General features: G+C 41.4%; 2 protein-coding genes across 6 annotated transcripts; one reads left to right on the top strand and one right to left on the bottom strand.

Moving 5' to 3' along the window:
• Positions 1 to 813: 813 nt before the first annotated feature.
• Positions 814 to 24,829, bottom strand: fancd2 (FA complementation group D2). Of its 5 annotated transcripts, none has more exons than XM_061687471.1 (44): positions 24,740 to 24,829; positions 24,148 to 24,211; positions 21,121 to 21,255; positions 20,986 to 21,053; positions 19,421 to 19,527; positions 19,256 to 19,316; positions 19,132 to 19,184; positions 18,962 to 19,040; positions 18,712 to 18,836; positions 18,533 to 18,620; positions 18,157 to 18,261; positions 17,346 to 17,443; positions 15,843 to 15,954; positions 15,712 to 15,747; positions 14,829 to 14,975; positions 14,621 to 14,755; positions 14,380 to 14,511; positions 13,521 to 13,625; positions 13,322 to 13,431; positions 13,184 to 13,238; positions 12,954 to 13,073; positions 12,454 to 12,527; positions 12,230 to 12,370; positions 12,056 to 12,165; positions 11,824 to 11,939; positions 11,103 to 11,211; positions 10,930 to 11,028; positions 10,727 to 10,818; positions 10,312 to 10,464; positions 10,096 to 10,212; positions 9,316 to 9,444; positions 9,126 to 9,244; positions 8,902 to 9,012; positions 6,868 to 6,998; positions 6,686 to 6,785; positions 4,889 to 5,011; positions 4,719 to 4,812; positions 4,335 to 4,406; positions 4,183 to 4,221; positions 4,024 to 4,098; positions 3,776 to 3,850; positions 2,684 to 2,830; positions 2,505 to 2,591; positions 814 to 1,441 (listed from the first exon to the last, which is right to left on the bottom strand). In XM_061687471.1, exons 2-44 carry the CDS (start codon positions 24,209 to 24,211, stop codon positions 1,352 to 1,354), a joined length of 4,338 nt encoding a protein of 1,445 aa, XP_061543455.1. In that variant the 5' UTR covers positions 24,740 to 24,829; the 3' UTR covers positions 814 to 1,351. The 5 variants fall into 5 exon arrangements, 4 of the variants coding, with proteins under 4 accessions (XP_061543455.1, XP_061543454.1, XP_061543456.1 ...); XM_061687470.1 differs by lacking the exon at positions 24,740 to 24,829 and adding an exon at positions 24,430 to 24,723; XM_061687472.1 differs by lacking the exon at positions 24,740 to 24,829 and adding an exon at positions 24,430 to 24,722 and having other exon boundaries at positions 12,056 to 12,150.
• LOC133408486 (GPN-loop GTPase 1-like) lies at positions 21,479 to 24,425 on the top strand. The gene has a single exon (XM_061687478.1). The coding sequence runs from the start codon at positions 21,597 to 21,599 to the stop codon at positions 22,656 to 22,658; it is 1,062 nt and encodes a 353-aa protein (XP_061543462.1). The 5' UTR covers positions 21,479 to 21,596; the 3' UTR covers positions 22,659 to 24,425.
• Positions 24,830 to 24,839: the final 10 nt, after the last annotated feature.

The raw sequence follows: 24,839 nt of genomic DNA, 5'->3' as shown, positions 1-24,839 counted from the left end.
AGGATGAGATCAGTTATTATTCAAAGGCGAACGTCGTTAGTCGCAATTTTTTGGAATCAACCTAGGAAGATTTTTTTGTTCTCATATAAACTCCATTTGGAGACATATGTATACATATTTAACAAAAGCTACCCCGTGATAGTGTAGTGGTACAGTCCCACCCCGACCGACGATGGCGCTCAATCGCATGGGAACTGGCATCTGCGCTCTCTTCTCCACTCGCGTTCTTCTGCTGTCGAAATGATGTGAAGTTGTTTCATGAAGTTGAATTAATGACAGGTTCAAACGTATGCTTTCACCTTTTTGTGCTGGCGAGACGTTTGTTTCATGAAGTTGAATTCATGACAGGTTCAAACGTATGCTTTTTTTTAAGGTGCATTAAGCCTCGCAGAGGTCAAGTATGGGATTTCATTAAAAGTTACGTTTGAAACGTAAGTAATTATCACGTGTTGTCATATGACGTATCATCAAAAAACGAAATGGCGATTTATTTTTTGCAGCTTTTTAATCGCTGCTTTCACAATACTGGTGGTAAATTGTTTTTAACTCGTAAATACTTGCACATTTAACTTTGGTCAAATTTTCGAGAAAAAAAATGTCACAAATGTTTCGCCTTCACGTACACTTCACTAAACAGCGTGCACCCTATTTATAGGATTTACAAGGATCTGTGTTAAGTCAGTCTGTATTATGTATCCTGCAGGCTCAACAGTTTTTTGTTTTGTTAGTGAGCAAACATCACAATAGGTTTCAATATCAAAATTCAGCTGCTGTAATTTATGTCTGTTTATAAAGATGTGTGGTCACAATAAATCACAAGAGAAACATTTTATTTGGGCAAAAACTTAAAAAAAAACTTGAACAAAATTATAAAACTGACATTGTCAACAGTATCTTGAATTTATCTCAAAGAGTTTTTACTGTAAACTATAAATATGAATGCACTTTCCATTACTGACGTGAACAATTGCTTTGGACAACATGGTGATATAGCCTCGTGGTTAGCACATCTGTCTCACAGTTCTGCGCTTCGGGCTTCAAATATAGGCTGTGGCCTTCCTGTGTGGAGCTTGCATGTTCTCTCCTTGTTTGCGTGGGCTTTTTCATTACTTCAGCGTGCTCCCGCATTCTATAAACAAGCATTTCAGACTAAATTGTGCATAGTGCGAATGTGACTGCGATTGGCTGGTGACCACCACATTGGCTGGTGTCACCCTGGGATAGGCTGCATCTCACCCACAACTCTAATAAGTGGCACAAAAAAATGTATGGATGGACTTTTGTTTGCGTGTATGCGAGTCAGTCGTGCAGTTTTTTGTTGTAAAATGTGTTGAATAGTTTTGTTGAGGTATCAGTATATTTCAGAATCATCTGTTTGACCATCATCCCCACTCTCCTCTCTGTTGCTCTTCCTTTTTGTCTCAGCGTCGCTGTCTTGCTCCTAAGGAAAAGCACACAACTGACATTGTGAACCTATTTTAACTTAACGCAGCGTTCATGCAAATCATTAAAAACGGCAGATTACTGGTTCTCGGACCTGACAAAATACCATTCACTTGCTAGCTTAACGCTGATGTAGTGTAATAAAGCACAATCGGGATGTTTAATTAGTGCCAATATTTTGTGCTGGAACTGAAAACTGATCAGCAAGCCAAGAAATTATAAATGCATGGTTGTAGACCACAATAAAGTATTCCACCAAAACAGCTTTGGAAATTTCTAACATTTGAACATGTGTGGATGAAACAATGCTGGATCTTTGATCAGTCTTAAACTCCTTAGCAAAAAATGTCAAACATTTTGTCATTCATTCATTTTCTTACGCTTATCCGAGGTTGTCAAAATTGTAATTAAGACCAAATTTATTCATAATCGGGCCAAAGTCTGATTTAGTCTTTTTTTTTTTTTTTTATTTGTTGAAGGAGATTCTTCTGGTTGGAAATGACACAAAGTAGCAAAAAGAAAACGTGAAAAATGTAATTCTAGATATTAAAAAGTATTATCCTTTTTCATTTAGTATTTTTTAATTTGAAAATTATTAATATCCCTGACATATTGCATTCAAGCATCCCGATACCTTTTAGCATAATCCCGAGGAGTGTTTCACAACCTTTATTAAGCAAAGGCACATACTTTACATGGGCAAAATCTCACTGACTAAACAAATGAGTACAGTATTAGTCAATATAGTCAATATACAGGTTAATTATCGTACCTTCTGCCATCTAGTGGAAGAGCGTTTAACTTTTCCGACTGTCACTATACAGTACATTACTGGCATGTTTGACAAAATGGATATTGTTTTATTGAGCAATGGAATTCATAATTCAAAAAGTAATTTTATTGTAAAAATAAAAAATAAACTAATTAAAAAAACAAATGTATGTTACATCTCTTAAAAACAACCACTAAGTCTTTTTTGTGTAATTTCTGATTAGAAAACCCCCACACAAAAAAATAAAAAAATCACTTCAACTCATCTCTATGCTGAAAGTGGTAAATACCTCTTCCTCGAATTGGCCCTGCGGAGCCAGTTGTTCTTCGTCTTCCTCCTCACTTTCTTGTGACCTTTGAGAAAGTATCTCTTCACCCTGCGGCATACAGGTGCACATTATTGTTTCATTATGAGATGCACGTTATTAGATCAGTCCACCAAGTCAATGCAACTCAGATTATGTCATACCTTCAGGTTGCGATTCTTGAGGTTGCCCATCCAAAAGGCCTCCTGACAGTTGTTCAGCGTGAGCATGGCCTTCACTCTGTAGACAAACAGCTCGAGACTCTTCTTCACGGCCGGCACGTGGTTGGTCAAATTTGTGTCCTGGTGAATCTGAGCATCGTGGAATATACCATTCTGGGTAAATTCTGGTCATTATTTGTTTCAAATATACTGTACTGTCTGGCACTGTGTGCTAATCGATCAGTTTACATCACATTTGTACATGCAGAAGCACAGAAAAATATATCCTAAATCAGATTATCGATGGGATTTGAAAGAATAACTGCATGAAGCCTTGGATAAACAAGGAAACGCGAACGGTCCGAACAAATTTCCTCCTCGTTGAGTGACAATATCGTATTGCACACAGAAAGCCAGCGGCGATACATAAATGCACATAAAAGCACTTCAATGGAACAAGGGTAATAGTGATGAGAAGTGTCCTTTTCACAATTATTTAGGACATTAGTCAACTCATTAGAGAACTGCCAGTTTTAGTTATTATTGTTACAATTATTATTGTTGTTTTTATATGACTGTAGTTCTAATATATTGAGTGCCTTGGGTAAAATATGTGTTTGTCGTTTTCTTGCAAGCTGATCCTTCACTACCTTTCCAAAAACATTTAATATCATGGAAAGGTTAATTTATTTCCATTCAAAAAGTTAAACTTTCATAGATTATAGATTTAGGGCCCATAATTTAAACAATTTCAAGTATTTATTTATTTGTACATAATTTGGGCTGGGGGCACGGTGGAGGACTGGTTAGAGCGTCAGCCTCACAGTTCTGAGGTCCGGGGTTCAATCCCCGGCCCCGCCTGTGTGGAGTTTGCATGTTCTCCCCGTGCCTGCGTGGGTTTTCTCCAGGCACTCTGGTTTCCTCCCACATTCCAAAAACATGCATGGTAGGTTAATTGAAGACTCTAAATTGCCCGTAGGTGTGAAAGTGAGTGCGAATGGTTGTTTGTTTATGTGTGCCCTGCGATTGGCTGGCCAAATACCTTGGCTCAATACTTGGTATAATACTACAATATACTGTACTTAAGGCAGCGACCTTGGAGTGTCCACACATGTGATGGAGCTGCCGGGTGCTGAGCTGAAAGGTCTTCAACAGGCTCTGGACGTCCTCCTAAGGAGACAACACAAGACTCAATCACCACACTGGCAATACCTAATTTAACACTTTTTTCTTTTTTTTAATGTTCTCCTACTTTATGTTGTGGCGCTCCATTCAATTATATTTTTATTAAAAAGGCACATATTAAGAACACTTACTGCCTGAAACAGACATCTCATACGCACCTTGTGCCTTTTGAAACTGTAATCGAGCAGCGGCATCCCCAACTTCAGGAAAGACTCCAAGAAAAGACGCCCGTACTACCCATGAAGAAAAAGTGGTTTATTCATTCAAAGTCTCCTTCAGAACACCCAAATACAACTCAGCATGAGGATCAAGCTCACCTTAAGGCACACATTAAGGACAGGCCTTGAGTCAAACACCTGTGTGACAAGGTTAGAGGCCAAAAAAGGTGAATGAGTGAACTAGCAAAGGATGAGGTGGAATAAAAGTAATAAATGGACTTGAGCCAGCAGAAGACAAACAGATGACACACCTTTACTAGGTTGACCAGGATATGAAAGTCCCGGACTGCCAGGTTCCATGTCAGCAGCTTCTCACCCTGAGCCTGAAGAGGGCATGGATATGTGGGAATGATGATCATTCATTAAGTAAACGAAGTTAATACCAATCATACACTCACTGGCCACTTGATTAGGTACATCTGCACAGTCTAGGGAGATCCAATACAAGAGCTGTGTAAAAAAAATCTGCCTTTACAAATATTATAATGTTCTTTTTTGATCAATTTCCCTGTAAGGTTATAATTGTGATTGTATTTTTGTAAAGGCAGAATGTTAGGTGCAACTCATTAGGTGTGCCTAATGTGGCTTGTGACTGTATAAGGGGATGTTGTTTATTGTGACATCTGGTGGTAGACCTCGCTGTTGTCACTGATTTTGCCTGATGGAATCTTCCGCACTGATTTTTCCAGCACTGCCATCAAAACTTTATAGAAGACCAGGAACGTCTGCCTTTGGGAAGAGAGTTGAATGCAACCTCACACAGATCACAGAGGAATTGGTGTGATGACGACAATGATGTATTTACCTGCTGAGGGTCGGCCAAGAGCCAGAGCTCTCGTCTTTCTTTGCGTCAATGATCTGAGGGAAGCCTTCATTAGCTATTTCCTCAACCGCCTTCAGAACATCCTCCACATGCTCCAGGTAAATGCTGTGGACGGAAAAACATTGGTCTATACTGGCTTCTGTTTACATTTCTATTTTTCCAAGTGAAAATCAGAAGCCAATTCTGCAAATGTATCATTTAATTATCAGTTCTGTGAGTTTTGATTTAAAAATGTAACTATTGTTGTAATTTGTAGTGGTGTATAGATGCACTTACCGTAATTTCTCGTGTATAAAACATCTTTCCCCCCAAAATTTCTCATAAGTCGATAGAGGGTATTATACATAGGTATAAGGAAAATGAATTACCGTATTTTCACGACCATAAGGTGCACTTAAAAGTCTTAAATTTTCTCCAAAATGGACGGGGGCGCCTTATAATGTGTGCACGGAGTTCCAACATCTATAAATGTTGTTGTATGATGAGCGCTCCGCTTGAGAGATATATATATATATATATATATATATATATATATATATATTTTTTTAGCATTTCCTGCCAACACGCTGCTTACAGAGAGGAAAAGCGGACCTGGCTGAGGACAGGGGAAGGTTGCGTGAACACCGACGCTAAAGCCGCGTCCCCAGTAGGGATATCGCGGCAGGGTGTTTTTTAATTTTATTATTTATTTTTTTAAACCGCTTGACTGACTGGGAGCATTTCCAGAGTGTGCATTGTGCAAAACAACATCGTTTTGGTTAAGGACGCCCGAAAATGTCACCTACCAAGAGACACGATTACGAAGCACAGTTTAAACTGCAAGCTATCAGTTACACGGAGGAACATGGGAATCAAGCAGCCGCGAGAGAATTCAAGATCAACAAATCCATGGTTCGCAAGTGGAGGAAGCAGGAAAGTCAAGAAAACGAAGCTGAGTTTCCGCGGGAAAAAAATAAAAATAAAAACACGGTAACAAGGCGAGGTGGATTATGGATTAATGAGCAAAGAACAGCCGGAATAAGCGTCTCTACAATCACCATTCGACTGAGTGCAATAACTCGGGGCTTGCCATCATTCCGGGAGGCTTGACGAACCGCTGGACATCCGTGTAAACAGGGCATTCAGTGAAGTGAGCGGCGTGGGAGCCATGGATGACAGATGGCGAACACAGCTTTACTAAGGAGGCAGCGCCGGGCGAGTTACGCCACAATTTGTGAATGGATTGTGTATGCTTGTTTGAGCTTTCGCACGGCAACGAGACTGACTCAAACCTGGCGTGTTTGATTGAGAACTTGCCCAGCTGTTCATTTCGGATACAGAACAGTTTTGCTCCCGCTGCCTTTTTAAAAACTTTGTTTTAGCGTGCATGCATTCTACCGTATGTTTTAACTTACCGTATGTTTTACCATGCCTGCGCCCAATAATACGGTGTGCCTTATGTATGTCAAATACAGAAATAGACCCCGTAACTGAGACTGCGCCTTTTAATACGGTGCGCCTTATGGTCGCAAAAATAAGATATATGATTCACTGAGACACTGTGCGGATGCACATGCACACAGATCAGAACATTTATTTCAGAAGCCTAATAAAATCCAGATAATACTTCATGTTTTGAGCCTGGACAGCAGCAAATTGATGTTGCGTATTATACAGAAGAGTTTGCTTGATATTTGGGGTCGATTTTGGGGGTACGTATTCTACTCTAGAGCATATTATGCATGACAAATTACAGTAATCCCATTGTGAGGTGTCTTTGATAATGTTAAATTGACATACCTAAGGACAGCATGAAGTGCTTCATTGAATTTGGTCCCTCGTTGCTTCTCACCACTGACTGTCACCCACGACTGGCTCAGGAAGCTCCGTGCAAGAGAAGCTAAGTGGACAAAACAAACATCACGGATGTCCACTTGATAGTAGAGGAGGCAATGTAATTGCTAAACAGGTGTAAGACTGACCAGTCTGCTCCCTATAAGCAGGAGCGTTGCCTCCTTTCTCTGACACAGTGGTCAACAGCTGAGAGAGATACAGAGCTGAGCTGAGATTCGGAATGGTGCTGCGGAAGTTCAGCAGGTATTTAAAGCTGTGTCTAAGAACAAAAACACAAAGTTTGTTTCAATATGTAAGTAGCCTAATGTCAATAAAATATCATTGTATGACTACACCACTGGGTACGGCTCACAAAGATGCTAGTAAGGCTTTACATAAATGTTCTTAGAAAGGTTCTAAAGAAACCATTTGCATTGTATGTTAGTAGGAGTGACACCAAGTGAAGGGCATGATTATTGCTGCCTCGTTCTTGTTAGAATTTACATTGACAGCACTGCTCTTCACAATATAATGGTATGTTAAACCCTGTAATATAATTAGGGTTTTAGCTATTGAACATTTAAAAATTATATATTATTTAGTATTCTATCAAATAATTGAGTATGCAGATAAACTATATTTTGGCTTGATTAAAGACCAATAATCAATACAAAAGAGAAAATAAGACATTTCACACACAACAACCAATTTGTTTCCTTTTTCCATCCATCCATTTTCTGAGCCGCTTCTCCTTACCAGGGTCGCGGGCGTGCTGGAGCCCATCCCAGCTATCATCGGGCAGGAGGCGGGGTACACCCTGAACTGGTTGCCAGCCAATCGCAGGGCACATGCAAACAAACAACCATTCGCACTCACATTCACACCTACGGCCAATTTAGTGTCTCCAATTCATGCATGTTTTTGGGATGTGGGAGGAAACCGGACTGCCCGGAGAAAACCCATGCAGGCACGGGGAGAACATGCAAACTCCACACAGGCGGGGCCGGGAATTGTACCCCGGTCCTCAAAACTGTGAGGCTGACGCTCTAACCAGTCCTCCACCGTGCCGCCTGTTTCCTTTTTATATTATAAATTTTGTATTTCTTAAAAATGTGAAACTGCATTTTATTGTCAAGGAACATTTTCAGCAGGGCAATTTCAAAACAAATATAAATAAATGTACACATTTCTTGTATCAAAACCATGAGGCAGTAACAAACTGTGCAACTTCGCTTAGCAGCTCGCATTTTAGCATGCTACATATTTCAGTAGGTTCTTGTCTTTGCATTATGAGCTTAACAAGATGGCTAGGAATAAGACAAATGTTATTTATACTACTAGAAGTTTTGGAAGTGTTCAAACCAAAATGAATACACCTCTAGAAGAAACAAATATTTACTTCATTCGACGTCACCAAAACCTTCCTCTGATTGAGCACATGACCCATTTTACTCATAAGTACTCTGACCACCATTGCCATGTTTTTCACCTTATCCATCCATCCATCCATCCATCCATCCATTTTCTTCCGCTTATCCAGGGTCGTCCCTTCAGCTTTGCAATAAATGTTCCCAGAAGCATAGAAAATTCCTCAAGGAATCTTTTTTACTCAAGGTATTCGAAATACCTGAGTATCGTTGCAGCCCTAAATATAATATTGTAAAATGACAGAAAATGTAATAAACAATTATCTTGCTCAATTACGACTTTGGTAAAAACCCAGGTATTATGTGGCGTTTTCTTAAATGGTGAAAGTCTTGTTAAAGAGTGTGTAAATGGGGTTCTTAAGAACAATTCCTGAATGAGGCAAGCTATTGTCCTCAACATTAGGTACACCTGCACAATTAAATGAATCTTAAACCACATTTGGCTACATGTCAGTAAGGTTTTCAGCAGTATTCAGTGCACTTCTACAAACCACACTCCAATAATAACTACTGTGCTGTTAACAGTGTCAATCAAAGGTGATCATTATCATCTTTGTAAAGGTAAAATTTCTAATAAAGCTCTTGTATTGTGCAGGTATCGCTAATGTTGTGGCCAGTGAGTGTGGTTTGCGTGTGACTTTATCAACAGTTAATCTGAGGAATGACTCAAATATTGTGTTGGGTTTTTTCCCCCCCAGAAAGTGTGAGTAATAGTACTAACGGTTTCATTTCTTATTTTTCAGCCTTCTTACTCACTTAACAAGAAGCTCCAGGTTCAGCTCATCTCCTCCGTCTTTCAGTCGTCCTGCAAAGACTCCCAAACCTTTCTTCAGTAAACTCCGATGGCAGGGCTGGCTGAATCCAGACCTGTCAATCATTTCAATGACCACCCAAACACACATGTACAGACAGACTGATCTTAGCTGCTTCTGGGTACAAAAACACTGATGCCTGATGTGAGGTAGTGTTCTTTTGCTCACCATCTTAAAATGGAGTTGAACAACTGCAGGAGAAGCTGATAGCAAAAAGATATTATCTGGTGCTCCTGAGCATCTGTGCCCGGCCCATCCACAATACCGTCGTTGTCAGAGAGCAATGACTACAGACACAAAAGAGCAGACAACTGCTGAAATAACACTCTCTTTTTAATCCCAGTGTCTTCTTTTCTACCTGAAAATGGTTGTGACAGCTCTCCAAGTGTGAGCAGAGGGCAGGCAACATCTGGATGCAGAATGAAGCCACATCCTTGGGGCTCTTTTGTTGTAGGTGGGAGAAGCCCATGGTCTTGTCAGCCCTTGCCTGTCACCGTACGACAATGAATACAGTAAAGTTTGGCTTTGCATATAAAGGTCTAATTAGTCTATATACCTAACTGCCATCAACACAACTTCAGTAACCACATCATTAGGTAGAACTTTTCTAATGAGTTTTAGTATGATGACATTTTTAGATTTTAAAATAATGACAACTACTATTGTGCTTTATCGTGGTAGAATGGTGACCTAGTGGGTAGCACGTCTGCCTCAAAGTTCTGAGGTTTGGGGTTCCAATCTGTGGAGTTTGCATGTTCTCCCCGGGCTTGCATGAGTTTTCGCAGAGTACTTCGGCTCCCCACCACATTTAAAAAACATTCATATAAGGTTAATTAAATACTCAAAATTGTCTACAGGTGTGAATGTGAATGTTTGTCTAAATGTGACTGGTGACCTGTCTAGGGTGTACCACGCTTCTCGCAGAGGTTTAGTTGTTTAGAATTGAGAGGGATTCCACCAACAGACTACACCCACAATAATAAACAAATTGATTCCTCCAGTGATCAGGGTGAGTAAAAAAAGGTGTACAGTACAGTGGTGTATTCTCTTTGACTGGATCTGATTAGGTTGGCCACGTGTACGTATTGCTGTGGCCTATGGAGTATATTTGTGTTCTGTTGTTTTGTGAGTTGTGAACCTTGAGGAATGGCACTCTCTTGGCAGGAGCAGCTGTCAGACGAAACTCCAGTTTGCGAAGCATATCTTCCAGCAGGTAAACTAGCTCTGCCGGACCTAAAAGAACTTCCTGTCGCTCCTCAAGCAGATTTAAAAGACACAATATGTATTGTATTTAGGTGCATTTTGTTTTGAAATTTAGATAAGGGGTCCCGCTGGAAAGGTCTCCGTGTCTTACCTTGGTGTTTAGTTCAGAGTCCAGCGTTGAGCGGGCCTTCAAGCCACACTGCAGCACACTGAGCATCTCCAAGTCGAGCTCCCTGAAAAATGGCCTGTAGGATGCCAGGTTGACTCCTTGCCGAGCCTCCTTCTCTTTCTCCTTCTCTGGCTCCTTTTAGAATATGTACAGGCTCATTGGCAACTACTTAGTCTTTTACCATCCAAGTTTTCACAAGGTGAAAATCCTTTTTTTGTTTTTTTGGGGGGGGGGGTTGATTTTGTTTTCTGTGACCATCTAAGCCAAAGTAGAAATTTGTTAACTTCAAATTTGAGATTTTTGCAACATTAGTGATTCTGAAGTTCACTCTTGGCTGATTGACTTAACTTTCACGCCATGGTCATTAGAATAAAAACTGGAGCAATTTATTGTTCACCTGCTGCATTTCCTCTTCTATCTTGTCCTCCATCTGAGAGCTGCCTTCTGAGGAATTCTTCCCAGGCGCCTTCCTCTTCTTTCCAGAGCCATCTTGGAAGCATATTAAAAACGACATCCTCACAGTGCCTTTTCTCTTAAGATCATTGGGTTTTATAATAAATAGATTAGTAGTATAAAATATCACCAGTGCTGTGTACTTACCTTTCTTTGTCTTATTCACAGGAGCGGTAGTGCTAGGTACAATCACATCTGTGGTCTCTCCATCAAAGTTAGCAACAGGTGGAACATATCCAGGAGTTCCTGGAACAAAGAGTGCAATTTTAAAACTCACTGAGGCTAGTAATGAGAGTTGTTACTGTGCATGTGATGCCCACCGGCCAAAGCCTTCTCCAACAGGCTGTGAAGGTAGGTGATGTTCTGCAGACGGGTCATCACTTTCATCTTCATCTCTTTGTCCTTGATCTTGCAAAAGGCATTTACCACCTGCAAATACACATCAGCCTTTATGGTGAAAGCTGTACAATTGAACACCAAAAATTTTGAAAACTGAAACACTGTATGGCTACAATTGCAAATACACATCAGCCTTTATGGTGAAAGCTGTACAATTGAACACCAAAAATTTTGAAAACTGAAACACTGTATGGCTACAATTGAGTAATACATCCTGTAATTCCCAGTCTTTAAACATTTTCACCAATTATTGTCAAACATGTATAGTGTGTTTAGAAACAAATGTTGAAATACACTTTACAGGGTCTGTAAAACTTCTTTAAATGCCATTTTGATTCAGTTTAAGACCTCTCATTCACTTAATATGACCATTGGGTGGGTTTTCGCCAGATACTCCGGAATCCTCCCACATTCCAAAAACATCCATTCAACAACATGGCAAATTGAAGAATCTAAATTGTCCTTAGGTTTGAATTTGAGTGTGAATGGTTGTTTGTCTATATGTGTCCTGTGATTGGCTGGCAACCAGTCTAGGGTGTAACCCTCCTGCCCAATGTGAGCAGGATAGGCTCCAGCTCACTCGTAACCCGAAATCAAATGTAAGACTAACTATCCACGTACTCCTTGCAAATGTGCAGTTACCTCTCTGAACCAGTTGATGGTGTGAAATAGCAGAGTGCAAATGAACTCCCTCTCCACTTTGGACAGGCTGTCTATTTTTTCTACAACATCCATGTCAGTTAGGATGAGAGGGCAGCCTGAAATCCCACACAAATGCACACACATTTTTTAACGCATTCATTAAAGGTTTTTAACAGCCACACAATGATCAAGAATAAGGTGGCTTTAGAATAAATTCCAATCTCTTTCTCACCCAGTAAGGCATCAATCTCCTCTAAGTCGCCTTGGTTCTGTTTCTCCTCACAAAACCGCAACAGCCGGAAAAATGGAGACAAACAGAGAGAATTCCTGCTGACAAAAGAACTGTTAAATTCACCGGTTGTCAGTTAAATCTGGAATCCAGATGGATGAAATTAAGGTCACCGACTTGTTGTCCTTGTCTCGACTGTGCTGCTCCGCCCTGCTGTGCATGTCATTGGCCAGCAGAGGCATTAAGTTGATGGCAATGCCTCCTTGACTCTCGTCCTCATCCAGATCGTACATGACACGGGCCGGGAAGGGGAAGGACCTGAGACCCGAACCGGATACCATTAATACAGAAGGCTTGACTATCAAAGGCGCTAAGATGAGTTACATCTACCTATCACTGACCCTGATCTTTCTGGTCCCAGATCCACCACAAAGTTACCCTGGAAGACATCTAAGACGCTCTTGCTGATCTTCTCCTGTGCATGGGGAAGATGAATAGCACATAATCGACAATATTAAATAACGAAATGTGTTGCATGGCATTTTAGCTGTTGTGAAGAAAGGTGTGCTCTATTTTTTTCTTTTCTTCTGATTGTATTTACCAAAGACTCAATCCATTCATCAAAATAAACAGTTCGACTCCCTACTTTTTTTTTTCTTTTTTCACAAAAACATAAATCCTAGATCAAAGATGAGATCATGGACAGAATAATAAGGATGTCATGGCAAAGCACTGACCAAGAATCCATCAGACTTCCCTGATGCCATCCTTTAACAGTACTGCTCAGAACTCCATTCGCATGGTACAGTATATTGTGATTACTATCATACGCTATGCGCTGCTAAACCTGTAGGACACAACACATAATTGCTCTTTTATAAGAATTAATAGTCCTACCTACCTGCACTTGTGGGTCCAGAGTGGAGGTTTGAATCAGATTGGCCAGCTCGTCACAGTACAGAGCTGCAGCTTCAGGTGAAGTCTCACTACTGGACTGCACCAACTCCAACAGGGCTGACAACTGCAACAAGATAAGAAAGCCATACATTTGGTCTAACAAACTAGAACTTAAATAAACCACTACAAAAGCAAATACGAATAAAATTAAGCATAGATTTTCTTCTTGCGTACTTGTCTGAATGTCTCTGGTGGTAACGAGCTGTTCTGAGTAGCTTTGGCTTTAGGTCTGGTTGTGCAAAGAGCATTGTACAGAAATAAAATGGACAAAGAATACAAATACAACAATAATCTGAGAAGAAAAGCTCTTACACGAGTGCCCCCATGCTGCCTATGATCATAACGCCACCGATTATGCCGATGCGCTTGTACTTGGGCGCAGTGCTGGAGAGTTGTTTGCGGATTACAATGTGCATGTCGTCCTGAAGGGAGTGAGTGAATGAATGACAGATGCAGCTCAACAGAATCATTACAAATGTCCGAAAAAGATGACTACAATTAAGGAATGCACCTGAATGTGTGAGCCTTGTTGTGGTCCAAATGCAAGTCTGCTCAACAGATGGAAAAGTCTGCGAATTTGCTGAGGTGTGAGATTGTCTAGGTAGTCCAAAATTCCCTGCAGAAAATATTGTAATTAGTTACAATGAGTCGACAGACAAATATCTCTGTATTCTCATCAGCAAAAGGCCAAATATCACTAAACTTGGTGACGAGATAAAGAGAAGCCTGTATTACCAGAATGGCATTTTCTGACATATTGCAATCAACAACTGAGCCGTCGAAATGTTTAGACATAAAGGAAATTCAGTTAATAAAAAAAATCAGACATAAAATCAACTGCCATAACATTAGCTAACACAATTGAATGAGACTGTCAAACATAATAGTAAAGGTAATCTCAATTTCGATTATCAATGTCAAGATGGCAACTTGTGTTTGCTTATTATTGTAGCTGTAGCTTGCAGTGGTGTGTAAAACTAATGTGCACCATCCTGAGATCTGTTTCTAATATTGTGGTTGTTTGATATAATTGCTTGACAGAAACCGTACATTACTTAACAGTAACCAAAATATTATACACACGCCACACCGATAAACGCACTGAGAAATGCGCGCGCACACACACACACACATGCACACGCACGCACAGACTCAAATACTTCCAGAACTACTAAATATCGTTTTACTTGTATTTGGATGCCAATTATTGGTGCGCCTAATAAAGTGTCTGTTGAGTGTCCATGATGGTTTGAGGAGGGGGTCAACTGTACTATCCTTGGCAGAAAGCGTCACAGTACTTTTCCTTCAACTAAAAATATATTTCTGTTTTTCTGTTTCGCAAACAAAAGATAAAAGGACCTTCACCTGACCTTGACAAAAACAGCATACGGCCCTATTTCGGCAGGCAGTTCAGTAACCAGACTGCAGAGCAGCTCCAGGGCCATGTCTACCTCGACGCCGACACCACTGCACACGTGGGTCACCAAAGAGCCCACAACCTCCTTTAACAGAGGACATGGGGCATACATTATCCATCCATCCATCCATTTTCTGAGACGCTTTTTTAAAAAAGATGACAAACGCATACTTAAACAATAACAGCGTGCGAACCTGCTGGCAGTAAGTATCAAAAGACGTGAAGGAATGCCGATACATGTGTCCAGCAAACGGGACAACGCAGGGGTCTGGGGAGCGCAACAAACTCTGAGCCAGGGCAAGGATGGAGGAGAAATACCCCCGCAGGACCTAAACCAATGATGAAAGGCACAAGTCAAATAAAGACAAATCTGTCGAGTCATGTGTCAGTGACTATACTTGCCTGCTTGTTATCCTTAAAGGTCTTCTGGAGCAGCGCCTCAGAGATCAGGCCAGTCCTCACTTTCATTTTCAGCAACTTCTCGGCACCCCGCCGACTCTGATTAGCGTTGGTGGAGTGCAAGATGAACAGCACCAGCAGATCTATCACCTGATGGAGCAGCAACTGGATTTCATTCATACTGACATACAGCAATTACTCAAAAGTAAAGAAAACATTTCTGAGAAATTGGGTTGAATTTCAAATGTGGACCAGCTCAAATAAATGTTTACTTTTTTTTTTTTTTTTTATAAAGTAGATTTTGGGGTTGTCCAGGGTGTATCCCTGCTGTAACCCAAAGTCAGTTGGGAAAGTTCTCCAGCTAACCTGTGACCCTGAACAGGATAAATGGTAGAAAATAGATGGATATTTTCAAATTACTTATGGATCTCTATATAAAAAATGCAAAACAGTGTGGTTGACTCAGTAACTTGAATGAACTCAAAAATCATGATTTTCGAAATTAGAAAAGGTATGCCTGAATATGCATGAAGAATAAAAATATTACTTTTCTACAAATTGAATTTATCTTCGCAAAGCCATTTTATTCCTCAATTACTATTCATTATATAATAAAAACAAATATTCTTTAGGACCGTTGGAGTGACTATTAATTCAACATATTTATTACTGTGGTAGTATTTTACTGGTGTTCCACTCCACTGGAAACTACAATCACAAAACTTAACATTTGGTTAAATTAATTCCTCTCTGTCAGTGTAAATCACAATTTTGCATTAGGTTGTGCAAGTGTACCCAATTTCTTGGTGATTTTAGGCAGCTACAATCAAACTATAGCTGATAAATTTCTTCATAATTCATGAAGTGGACTTGATCTAACATTCACCTTGTGCTCCTCCACTTCTTCCACAGACTCTATTGCCTATGGAAAAACAGTACACAAGCAGTACCATTGAAAGAGTTGTTTTTGCTTAAAGCAGTAATCAACCTAAGAGAGGGGACACAACAGTTGTGCACCTTGAGCCACGCCTCAGATATTGTCTTCTGGAACCGCACAGCTGATTTAATGGCATCCACAATCAGGGTAATGAAATCCTGGCTGCCAGTGGTTGCTGTAGTCAAGTTGAACCTGATCCACACAAAAGAGTGGGACAAAGCAAAAATATGTGTTTTGTTTCTAAATATATTAAATATGTTTGAAGGATAAGTGCTGAAAACATATGTAAAGACTTATAACAATATAGTGCTGAATTGTTGAGATATAGCTTAAGCATCTTTTTCACCGTTTAAAATTTCTTGATTTTGTGGGCACGGCTAAAACACAGCCCTCTGACGTCAGCACTACATAAGGACAAAGTGAGGTTGTTTCGTTTGGCAATGCTGCTCAGTTGTGAGTTAGCTGTTCTAAGCTTGCATAACAAGGCCCATTTACAGCAAGCTAACGATGACTACACCCCAAAAATGCGTCTTCGCTGTATGCCTCAATTTACAGAACAGCTCGGTGACGTTATTTAAGCTCCCAAAAAATTAGGAAATAAAGCATTGGATTGACTTCACAGATGCGAGCTGAAGATCAACACCACCACCCAACTGTGCAGTGCGCCTTTTACGACGGATAGTTTTGCAAACTTTCACCAGAGACAACATGGCTTCGTAGGTAACTTGATACTAGTGAATGCGGGAGTTCCGACTGTCTCCCTACCTGGGCTTCCTCCTAATGTCCCGCTGTTGTCAGGTGCCGTGTTCGGCTGTGATATGTCACCAACAACGAGGGTAAGTTGACTTGTGTGCTTATTTTTATGATTATAGTCCACAATAACTATTCAATTTTAAGTTGATTTTACATCGTATAAGGTATCACCCACTCACTAGGTTTGATTCCTATACGACTATAGTGCTCTTGGTCCTCTAAGTGCTAGAGGACTCTGCATCTTTTTGCACAATTGTCAATTGTTTTTTTTTTAAAGTACCGGCATTACCAGATAACTAGCAACCCCATTATTGCTCAGTGACTGTTTTTTGTCAATGTCTTTATGTCTCAAAAGTGTTCTCTGTCAATTGACTGTCTCTTGTCGTACTAGAGGAGCTCCAACTAGCAGGACAAAAATTCCTTGTGTGTTTTTTGAACATACTTGGCAAATAAAGATGATTCTGATTCTGCTAGTACTTTCAGCATCTGTTTTACAAAGCAGTCAATTAAAACCATAAGAGAAATGGCATGCGAGTGTGAGGAGATGCCGAAAGTCAGAAGAGAACTTGGTTGTCAGACAGATCTCTTTGGTTTTGGTGCATATGCATTTGACACACCCATAGCATCTGAGAGATGAGAGGTTTTTGAAGCCTGATTTTATATACTTAGCGATATTTTTATTTTTATTCATTGAAATTTGGCAGGCTTGTTAACATTTCTCTGTGTTTTGTTGAATTTACATGACATTTTTTGGGCCACTTTAAGACTATTTCTTACAATTAAGGTTTAGCAGCATTATGCATTCATGTATGTGAGTGAGTAAGTCATACGCCGCTGATCCTTTGCTTAGGCGGTTCTGGGACGCTTGCATCACAGGAGGGAGAACACACTGCTCTAGTTCTAGTTTCTTACGAAGCCCACACACCACCTGCCAACAAACAAATATTACATGATTATACACTCAGGCGGCGGCTCTGTAAAGACTGGTTAGTACATCTGCCTCACAGTTCTGAGGACCGGGGTTCAGATCCCGGCCCTGCCTGTGTGGAGTTTGCATGTTCTCCCTGTGCCGGCATGTGTTTTCTCCGGGTACTCCAGTTTCGCCCCACATCCCAAAAACATGCAGGGTAGGTTAACTGAAGAGTCTAAATTGCCCATAGGTATGTATGTGAGTGTGAATGGTTGTTTGTTTATATGTCCCCTGTGATTGGCTGGCGACCAGTTCAGGGTGTACCCCGCCTCTCACCCGGAGATAGCTGGGCTAGGCTCCAGCACGCCCACGACCCTACTGAGGATAAGCGGAACGGAAGATGAATGAATGAATATACACTCAGGCTAATCTGTTATATAGCTCACAATCTAATGAGATCTAATACAAGAGAGGTAAAAATTCCTTAAAGGCTTAATTTTTATCTTCATGGTCAGAAAGTATTACTTCAACAAAACATTAATTATTGTGGTTGTAGTTTGACGTGGTATACAAAACTGAGCATTATTACCGATTAAGAACAGAATTTTTGATTCACCTCTTCCACTGGATCTCATTAGACTATGCTTTGTCCAGGGAGTACGTTTAGAAAAGGTCATTTTTAGTTTTTACCCCCTAATAAAAAATGTGCTAGCTGAGTCCAGTGCTCTGACCTCGTATGCATTAGACGTCGAAATGGAATGCAGAATAAATTTGACCACCACAGGCAGATCTTCCAGTTGCACAGCAGCCAAGGTGTTCATAACGGCCCCACGAACCTGAGACAACATCAACATGGACATCCTGATATTTGCGCAGTTTACAGCAGTGGTCCCCAACCACCCACCCCGTCGATGATGCGCTTCCAGTGATTAGCTTACGACTCAGTCCCCCCCAGGTCTGCCGAGCTATGCAGAGACAATATTACATACACACAAATACTAAAAGAAGTTGGTTTGGCAAAAATGTCCCCTTTAACATTTGCAAGATATGGCAAATGACAAAAAAGTAATAACAATAACAAAAAAGATTTTCATTGTGCTTAACTACCTCAGTCAGTAATGAGGAGCTGAGGTTCAGACTTGAGAGGGCATCCAAGATAGCCACAGTCAACTGAGTGTTCTCCTTCAGCAAAGAACTGCACAGAAAGTATAGATTTGGAAGTATAGATTTTCAGCAACACTTCGCTCTTTACCTGATTCTAGCTGATAGTCGCCTACTGCACATACTTCAGCTCCCTGGCTATATCATTATGCTGTGAGTCCTCCAGTATCTCTGGCAGGCTGTTGATGATATCACGCTGGATATCCACCGGTGCCACTGACAGCAGCTCCATGAGCTTGACCGCCAGCTCCTACATTAACCACACACATTAAAAATGCTGAAGTACACACTCAGCATTTAGCAATCGGCAAGTGCGTAATTAAGAGCGTCCACAGAACAAAGAATTGAGCCCGTCGTTAAAAGAAATGTGACTACCTTGCTTTCCACCACTCTGTCAAGCCACTTGAGCTGGTTGATGATAATGCGTGGAATACTGAGCCCGGCATCGTCGGCACTAGAAGACAGAACAAGGTGACATCACAATTACAATAACTGTACATAAAGTCGAAGAAAGTCATAACATGGTACTTAACATGCAGTCTGACCTGTTGAGCATATATTCAGGCAGTTTCTCAAGCAACGTGTTAATGATAAGAGTCTACGTAAAGGAGAGAAGCAGAAATTAGTGGTGTATGTATGAAGCACACTTTTTTACTGGGCCAGTAGTACCTGAAGCATCTCAATGCCAAGCAGCATGCGCAGCAGGCTTTCCTGGAAGGAGCTGACACACCTACAACACAAGAACATGTGCATGTTACATACAGTACATCTCCAAAAATGCATATCGTTGCTGCTACCATTCACCCTTTTGTGTTGAATTTGATTGACAGTCACCTGAAGTCGCCATCAGGCATTCTTGGAACACAAGGGAGGAGGCAATTCCTAAATCTGTCTGCATCCTCAATATGAGATTCCAGTCCACTGATGAATTCCTGCACAATCTGTGCAATGACATTGGAATTGGTCTTTAATGACATGCTTGATGCTTTATTGCCGTGTTTGTGTGCATCTTGTTCCCTACATTCTTCCCACAAAATTTGGTTGATAAACCACATTGATCCATCCACCCATTTTCTGGACCACTTATCCTCACTAGGGTCGCGGCTGTGCTGGAGCCTATCCAAGTTATCTTCAGACGAGAGGCCGGGTACACCATGAATTGGTCACCAGCCAATTGCAGGGCACATATAAAGAAAACTAGCAATTTTGAGTCTTCAATCAACCTACCATGCATGTTTTTGGGATGTAAGAGGAAACCGGAGTACCCGGGCCATAATGTCACATAGAGCTCTGCGCAGAGAAAGCGCACATGGTGACAGTGTTTAAGAGGCACACAAGTCTCTAGAGTCTGGAACATGTCATTTTTGGTACAGTAACAGTTTTTCTGTCAAGCCATTCGTCTATGGCAACAAATTTGGAAATGGGAAGCACACTAATTCCTCGTGGCTCATGAAAGTGACTCACAACATCATCGTCAAGCACACCACCGTGGTAAGTTTGGAAAAAATTGTAAACTTTTCTCACATTTCAAGCTTTTGAATATTTATTTACAGTAACTTTGCACTTTAGGCCTACTGGGTGTTTTAGGCCACAAAAAAGTACAAAACAAATGTTGTACTGCACAGTAATATGGGGCGCATATGGCCACAAATAGAAATGCTTCAATATAACGGACAATCGGCCGTAACAAACGCCACCCCCCCGGCCCTATTAGTCCATTAAATCGAGGTTCCACTGTAGTTGAGTATCATTGCAAAACACAATGTATATATATTGTATATGTTTAAAACCTATTAACTTATTAATTTGTGAAATCTCATAAATTTTTGATTGGCTGTTACATTTGCAACACTGCAACGCTGCTCCCCGGTGATTAAAATATTGAATCGCAGCAGAACCAGTAGCAGACACATGAAAACTACGACACCCATTACGCAACAGTTCAGTCGGGTTCGGCTGCGTCGCTCAATATGCAGTGTGACTTACTGTGGTTAACATCATAATACACTTGTATGACAGCTAATAATGTTAGCAGGGGGAATGTTTGAAGTCAAGGCAATTCTTAAGCGGTTTGTCTCCCTCTTCTCCTCCTCAAGGGTAAATACACGTTTTTGTTTTTTTTAGTTACAGCAATTCACCTCTTTTCAAAATGTTAAAATGTTACTTTAAAAGTTTTAATTGTATTTCTAGGGACTGAGGCAGTCAATTTTGTGATTTTGTGAGGTATTTGAATTAAGGGGGTGATTTGACCTATGGAGCATGTTCTGGGCCAATTACAGTTTATGTAGGCTTTTGTTTGACAAGTGGCAAAGTGTTTAACTCAGCCTTGGCAGAGGCCTGCCTTCCTGAATGTTATTGCTTTATTCATTTCAGGGAAGTGTATATTACTGGATACTCACACCGGGGTACCTGGGACTCTTCTGTAGCTTTTGCTTGATCCTTTTTTGAAACACCACCTGGTCAACAGCTGGGGAAAGAGGCACATACAAATAAATGGTGGGTTACATTTCAACCAGATGCGTTTTTAAATTTACCAATCTCATTGGAGGCGCTGCCGTGACTCAATGTGACGCCTGCCTCTCGCACAAACGTACTGAATACACTTTCAGCTGGCTCTTCTGGAGCAGACACCTCAGACTGGCGACCAATGGTGCGGCTCTTCTTTGCCTCTGTGTGCAAACAAAGCAAAATAGGCATACATACACAAAAATGGTAGTGGAATATGGGCAATACAATTGCTTGTATTGCCGAGTGAAACAGAGGAATCTTATGTTGCCATTAACTACCAATGGTAAACTACCATTGCTACATGTTGCAGCTGTGACATCAGCAAAGATTAAAGCTCAAAGGAACGTTTCAGATAAAGGAACAAAGGGAGAGTTCAGATGAAACAAGAAGGCGCCCTGAACAATGGCGGACACAGGTGAAACTTGACATTTTGTCAGACGCTGAGGAGAACATTGGGGAAAAGGACAATGGTAAAAAAGCTGTGTGTTTGCTCGTGCTTGGCATGGCCGGATCTGGAAAAACGACCTTCGTGCAGAGGTTGACAGCTCATCTTCACGCTCTTAAAAGCCCTCCGTACCTCATCAACCTGTACCCTGCTGTACACAACATTCCCTTCCCTGCAAGCATTGACATCCGAGACACGGTGAACTACAAAGAGGTGATGAAGCAGTACGGCCTGGGACCCAATGGCGCCATTGTCACCTCGCTCAACCTCTTTGCAACGCGCTTTGGTCAGGTGATGCATTTCATAGAGAAGCAGCAGAACAATTATAGTTATGTCCTTATTGATACTCCAGGTCAGATTGAAGTGTTCACGTGGTCTGCATCAGGCAGCATAATCACAGAAGCTCTGGCGTCATCCTACCCGTGTGTGGTGGTCTATGTCATGGACACGCCTCGCAGCGTCAATCCTGTTACCTTCATGTCCAACATGTTGTACGCCTGCAGTATTCTCTACAAGACTAAACTACCCTTCATTGTAGTCATGAACAAAACTGACATCATTCAGGAAAACTTCGCCATGGAGTGGATGAATGACTTTGAGGCTTTCCAGGACGCGTTGAACCAGGAAAGGTCGTATGTGAGCAACCTGATGCGCTCCATGAGTCTGGTCCTGGACAAGTTCTACACCAACCTGAGGGTGGTGGGTGTGTCTTCCATGACAGGCAGCGGATTTGATGAGGCGCTCATAAAGATGCAGGATGCTGCTGAAGAGTATGACAGGGATTATCGACCAGAATACAAACAACTATGCAAGCAACAGATGGAGGCTAAAAGTCAAAAGCAGCAAGAGCAGCTGCAGCGAGTCAGCAAGGATCTTGGCAGTGTTTCCATGACGCCGGCCTCTGTTGCAGAAAAAGCTAACCTGGGCGGGCCCAGTGATCTCATCAGGACTCGCGGCATACGTGACTCAGAAAATGACACCGATGACACCGCAGATAGCACCACGAACCACAACCAAGTGGAGGAGAGCAAAGAGAAGGACATCTTTGGTCATTTCCTGCAAGTGAGGAGAGAGGTGGCCGAGGTCCGAAATCAGAAGGGTAGCTTGGCAGAAGGTTGATGTCCTTGATGTCTATGCGCTTTGGAACAAACAAGCAAAACACAAACTTTCCTTTCTTCTTAAGAAAGCAAAAAACCAAATCTTTCTTTTTATGTTTTATATTTGTTCTTGGCGGCGCGGTGAACGACTGGTTAGAGCTTCAGCTTCACAGTTCTGAGGACCCGGGTTCAATCCCCGGCCCAGCCTGTGGAGTTTGCAATTTCTCCCCGTGCCTGCGTGGGCTTTCTCCGGGCACTCCGGTTTCCTCCCACATCCCAAAAACATGCATTAATTGGAGACTCTAAATTGCCCGTAGGTGTGAATGTGAGTGCGAATGGTTGTTTGTTTGTATGTGCCCTGCGATTGGCTGGCAACCAGTTTGGGGTGTACCCCGTCTCCTGCCCGATGACAGCTGGGATAGGCTCCAGCACGCCCGCGACCCTAGTGAGGAGTAGCGGCTCAGAAAATGGATGGATGGACATTTGTTCTTGTGGGCAGCAGGTGGATAGCACATCTGCCTCACAGTTCTGAGATTGGGATTTCAAATTAGACTTTATACCAATCTGATCGGCCTGATCGGTATCGGCCGATAATTAGCATTTTATGCTGATCGGCTTTAATGTCATAATTCTCCGATCCGATCCGCAAAAGACATTACTCCGCTTCGCCATCGTGTACAGTATATTTGAATCCAAAAGCTAGTTTATTTTTAGTCGCTAGTTTATTTTTTTGTCACGTCTTTTGATGTAGTACTGTAAATATCTGACCACCAATAATGTTATTTTAAAAAACATGTCGCCACTGCATCCCGTTTTAACGACCACTGGGCTTCATCTTGTCAACTCAAACGCGACTGGATACACCCGTTACCATGGCGACGACAACAATAATGTATCGCACCGTGTGTTTATAAGAACAACATGGGGAAAAAGGTCTGTTGGTGGTAACCAGTGCTCGGGAGAGGACGTTCGTCTAAGGCCTGCTTGAGGTATGTTTATGTACTTTTAATACGCTAAGGCTGGCAACAAAATGTTATGTAACCTAGCAAGCTAGTGTTAGCACTAACGGTTGTAAGCGAACATGCAGGCGTTGTGTGGAATCAGATTTTTGGGGCTGAAGTACCGATGATGTTATCGGCAGCCTTCACGAGTACCTAGTACCTTGAAATAAGGCCAGTATCAGCCTGATACAGATAACATGTATCGGTACTCGACCATCCCAAGTAAGAATGTACTTTATTTAGCTGACAGCCGGAACAATTACAACCTCATGCACTGGATGGCAGAAGAAACAACTGTGTATTCACCTGTTGCCATTCATACAACAGAAAATCAATTGTAGCTAACTGAATGGGCCCAGATTTCACGCTAAATAAATTTGTGAGTAAACTGAGACTAAATAATCATTATTTCAGTCTTGATATCTCCTGTAATCATTTTGTTTTTTGGTGTGCTGTGATTTGTTTTATTTTTTATTTTTAATACGAGCCTTGAATACTGCATTAACTTACTAGTGGAGGAAGGGGCTTGTTTCTCGCCAATATCCACAGATGAGCCTCGTCTTTTCCGCATCATCTAGTAGACAGAGACACAAAGTTTGCTACATACAGTACAAAACCTGGCTAACAACAAACAAGCTAACATGTTGTATTCCAAACAACTCCTTTACAGTACACGGCAAATGCACTGAATGTCAAGTCAACGGCAGCATCCCGTAACATAGCTCTCATCTGAGGGTGTCGAACTTGTGACAAAGTTCTGCTATTGGCTTTAGAAATCATATGAAATACAACCTTGATAAGCACTGTCTGCTACGAGTTGGAGCGACAGACGACTTTTTCTCCGCGACCAAACACAACAAATTCGCGCCAATGTTTATCACGGCTGTCGCGCCAAGGTACCGTCTGCATTTATACAGTAGAATGGTTAACAAAAACGCACCAAAATGTGTGATTTCACGAAAATATAAACTAAATATTGCATAGTTTTCAATATATAGGGCTTATATCGTCTCTCGTGCTACCTAGCAATTATATCGTCTCTCGTGCTACCTAGACAAATTGGTGTTTCTCTCGCAAAGTAACCTTTACCAAAGAAATTTACCGACGGTTTCTAGCGCAACTGATTAGCTTGCTTTGGCAATATTATCCTCCCGGCTGGGCGGTTGCCTAAAATTGTGACTCGCATTTATTTACATCGGCAC

This window comes from Phycodurus eques, chromosome 10, assembly GCF_024500275.1.
Source record: "Phycodurus eques isolate BA_2022a chromosome 10, UOR_Pequ_1.1, whole genome shotgun sequence".
In the NCBI taxonomy this organism is placed as follows: Eukaryota; Metazoa; Chordata; class Actinopteri; order Syngnathiformes; family Syngnathidae; genus Phycodurus; species Phycodurus eques.
The sequence above is the reverse complement of the archived record's forward strand: the minus strand, read 5'-3'. Positions and strand labels throughout refer to the sequence as shown.